This window comes from Alligator sinensis, unplaced genomic scaffold (assembly GCF_000455745.1).
Source record: "Alligator sinensis unplaced genomic scaffold, ASM45574v1 scaffold1354_1, whole genome shotgun sequence".
In the NCBI taxonomy this organism is placed as follows: domain Eukaryota; kingdom Metazoa; phylum Chordata; order Crocodylia; family Alligatoridae; genus Alligator; species Alligator sinensis.
In genome coordinates this window covers 1286255-1289799 of record NW_005842344.1, presented here as the reverse complement: position 1 = coordinate 1289799, position 3545 = coordinate 1286255, and the positions used below count along the sequence as shown (strand labels likewise).

The window sequence follows — 3545 nt, the reverse complement described above, 5'->3', positions numbered from 1 at the left end:
GAAAGAGTAAAAGGGGGAGAGAAAGAACAGAGACTCTTTTGGTGCAAAAATAAATATATTTAAAGTTTTCTACATAAACAAGGTCAAGCATTTCTAGGATGATAAGCCTTCCTAGCCCACCTCCACCGTTTGACTCACAAGATCCATTTAATTTTCCCAGCCCTAAGCAGCCTGCATGACCTTATCACTGCAGAAGGGTAAAATGGAAGTAAACTGAAAATATACTTGGAAACATTTTGTGGTGACTAGTTTCTCCATCTGGGAAGTCTCTCCCTAGGACCTCCATATTTAGAAAAGAAACAGTGAGGTACCAGTAGGAGATTTTTGAAATACCCACATACAGCAGATTTCAGTATTTCACCAGCCAGGCAAATCACAAAAGCATTCCGTCTGAATAGAAAGGGTTAGACTTCAAACACTTTTCACATTATTCTCCATGGAACAAGCCAACGCTCACCCGATGAAGCAGGTGTATTTTAAAACTTGTATAAATAATTAAGCATCTGATCCTGCTCTCACTGAAGTTTTGCCAGGTGTCTCCATGGAAGCAGGATCAGGGCCCAATGGTGCTTTTCTGGTCACTAGAGGCAGCAACATTAATACCAAAAAAAAACCAAAAAACCTTAATATAGTAGGAGAGAAACCTAATCTCAGAGGTGGTAAAAAAGAAAGCGGTCCTGATTATTCTAGTCATAACAGTGCCAGTTGGAGACATTTATCCTGCTGTACTGAATATAAACTTTTTTATCCAGACCTTGATAAAAGAAGACATAATTAACATTTGGGATTATTAAATTACTGAAGAGAAAACCAAATAATTAGCTGGGGTACCTTAACAGTAACTTGTAGGACAGTCTCTAAAACTAAACATGTTCCTCCTGGATTTAACCAGAGTTTTAAACAAAGTCCAACATATTACTAAATATTGTCAGCACACTTGGAAGACTAAGAAAAGCTGGAAAATACATTGTCTATCACTAATCATCTTCAATTGTCTTAGAAAAATACTAAACAGGATGCAGGTTTGTCACACTATGCAAAACATACTCTGTTTCAGTCATCATCATTTGGCTTGTCTGAACTGACCAAACTTTAAACAACTTCAAATATAAATAATTCACAAACTTTTTTGTGCAAATTTTTTTTATTTCCACATTTATATCACAATGTGTCCGCTTAAAGGACCAAATAGCAAAGTTGCTCCCTTCTGCATCCCAAGAACACAGAAGTCTAGTTACTGTACATTCACTAAGGCTCTTTGTTTTTGCAAATTGCGTTTATGATGGATATCCATAAGGCAAACAATATCTAAAGGAATGGTAACAAGTATATTTCCAGCATACAAACAGGCTTCCTTTTTCCCTCTCACAGTACAGTTACAAACTTGTAGCACCCTCATTACTTTTGGATTCTAGAAAAGGTGATTTTTTTCCCCACTAGAAATTTCCAGATTGGGAAAAGAGAAAAATTATTTGGCTGGTGGCGGTGGGATCAAGTTTGAAGAATAACTAAAATAACTAGTTTTTGCAGCATTTCTCAGAGACTGGATTTAAACTGAAACCAGACTGAAATATGTGGATGCCTATGGAATGCTGAGCTGAAGCTGGCTGGCCAGCCTGCAGTGCAACACCTGCTGTTTAAAACCAATCTCTGTACTACATGACTGTAAAAGAACGCAATCATGGGCAGAGAGGTGTGATCCAAATAAACTACAGTTTTTGCACTTTTGTCTCGGATGTTTCACTGCCAAATAAAAACCCAAATCAAGTCAAATAAATAGATGCATATTTTGTTAAGGTAACTTCCACAAATTATCTGTACCTGCCTGTAGTAAGATTCCGGCATTCACAAAGTGCTGGAAATCATCTTCACTTCTTGGGGACTAACACTTTATAGCTGGCTTGCTATAGAGTTTTGAACTCAATTTATCAACCTTCGTATGCCTTCCTTTGCAATTTTGTTAGTAAACTGGTAGCAGCATTTCACAATAGGAGAACTGAAAGGAAAGAGCTGAAAAGAACCAGCTCCTTCACACCCTCTGCTCGGTGGGCCTCTTTGTCCAGGACAGGAGGCTCTCTCCATGTTAAGTGGCATAGTGTCTGCCATCTTTGCTAACTGCAGATGTAAAAGCGTTTTAGCAAAACAGTACTCAGTCTAGGCAGACATAAGGCAGGATATTCAATCTACCGTCATCCCCATGTGGATCTAAAGATATGCACTGCGTCCAATCATACCAGTTACCCTGTGTATCAAAACAACCGTTCACGCCTGGCCAGTGATGTTCACGTATTCTGTTGAGATCATCACTTGTGACCTCTCTCGTGATCCCAGGCAAGTCTGTGGGCTTGCTGTGAGGAGCTAGAACATGAGTCTTTCTAGCCTCTTTTCTAGTGCTTTCCTCCTGCTTTAAATATTCAGACATGAAGTAGTGAGCACCAGGCGTTTGTACTCCTGAAGACGACAGCAAGCTACTCTGTCTATTTAAATAGGACTGAATTATTTCGTTTCTGGATAACTCTTTCCAGTTCGTTTGTTCAAAAGGACTTTGCAGGTTGGGTTTTTGCTCCTGCTCTTCTGTTTCTGTCCTGTGCTGTTCGGCAAGTGCAGGAATTTCTACCTGCAAGGGGTCTTTTTGTGTTAGAGGTTTTATCTGTCCAGTCATGGGATCAAAAGTGAGTTTTCTCTCTTTTAACCTCACAGGTTTCACACCCCCTTCTGTGACCTGCCCATCCAAGTTGACCGTGTAGTCTCTGGGTCTGTACCTTTTCTTCTTTTTACTATCTGAACCTGAAGCAGCATCATCGCTGTCCATTTTTGAAGTGTCCTGTGAAAAGCCAATGTGTGGTGTCAAAGACTCCCCAGGATGTGAACTGGTTTTACAGCCAGGAGATGTGTACTGTGGAAGTGTCCCTGTTGGATGCCTGTGCTGGCTTTCAGAAGATACCTGCTCCTGCCAATGGTGAGATACCTCAGGTCCTGATTGCTGAGAAACCTCCAGTCTTTTTGCTGGCATTGGAGGTGTTGATGGTTGCATCAAGGATGGTGGTGGTGACGGCACCTGTGCAGTGTCTAAGAGCTGGGACCTTTGAGATGGACTAGGCATTGAACCCTTTGGTGAGTATGTGGTATGCTGTCGCGGAAAAGTATCCTGCCTAACGCTTCTAGGACTAAACGAGGAACAACGCGGGCTCTTAGGTTGGTGCTGTCCTGCGATTTCTTCTGATTTCTCATGCTGCTGAAGCACTGCAGTCTTTAATAGTGAGGAAGTGCTTGAAGGTTTTACAAGTCCTGGAGAACTGGTATGAGGTTTTACAGCATTTACTGGGATCTTACTGTGTTTGTCATTTTCACTGTGTTCTGTCCTGCTGGTTTCAGGCCCCGTGTGCAAGCTTACATCGACAGGACTGGGAAAGCTTTCGGGGCTCCCCCCAATCCCATTAGTTGGCGGGGGTGAAGAGTTTTGCAATACTTCATGACTTGCTTTGGAAACTTTAGGAGGAGGGGGACCCTGATGCCCATCCCTATGTTCACCCTTCCTCTTCCGA

The 3545-nt window shown here is 41.7% G+C and overlaps 1 protein-coding gene across 1 annotated transcript in view; it reads right to left on the bottom strand.

Moving 5' to 3' along the window:
* Positions 1–36: 36 nt before the first annotated feature.
* Positions 37–3545, bottom strand: part of MED26 (mediator complex subunit 26) — a 6616-nt gene continuing 3107 nt past the window's right edge. Inside the window, 1 exon segment of the mRNA XM_006028853.3 lies at positions 37–3545. This exon segment is cut by the window's right edge and continues 13 nt beyond it. Within this exon segment, the coding sequence (XP_006028915.1) occupies positions 2150–3545 (1396 nt within the window). The 3' untranslated portion in view covers positions 37–2149.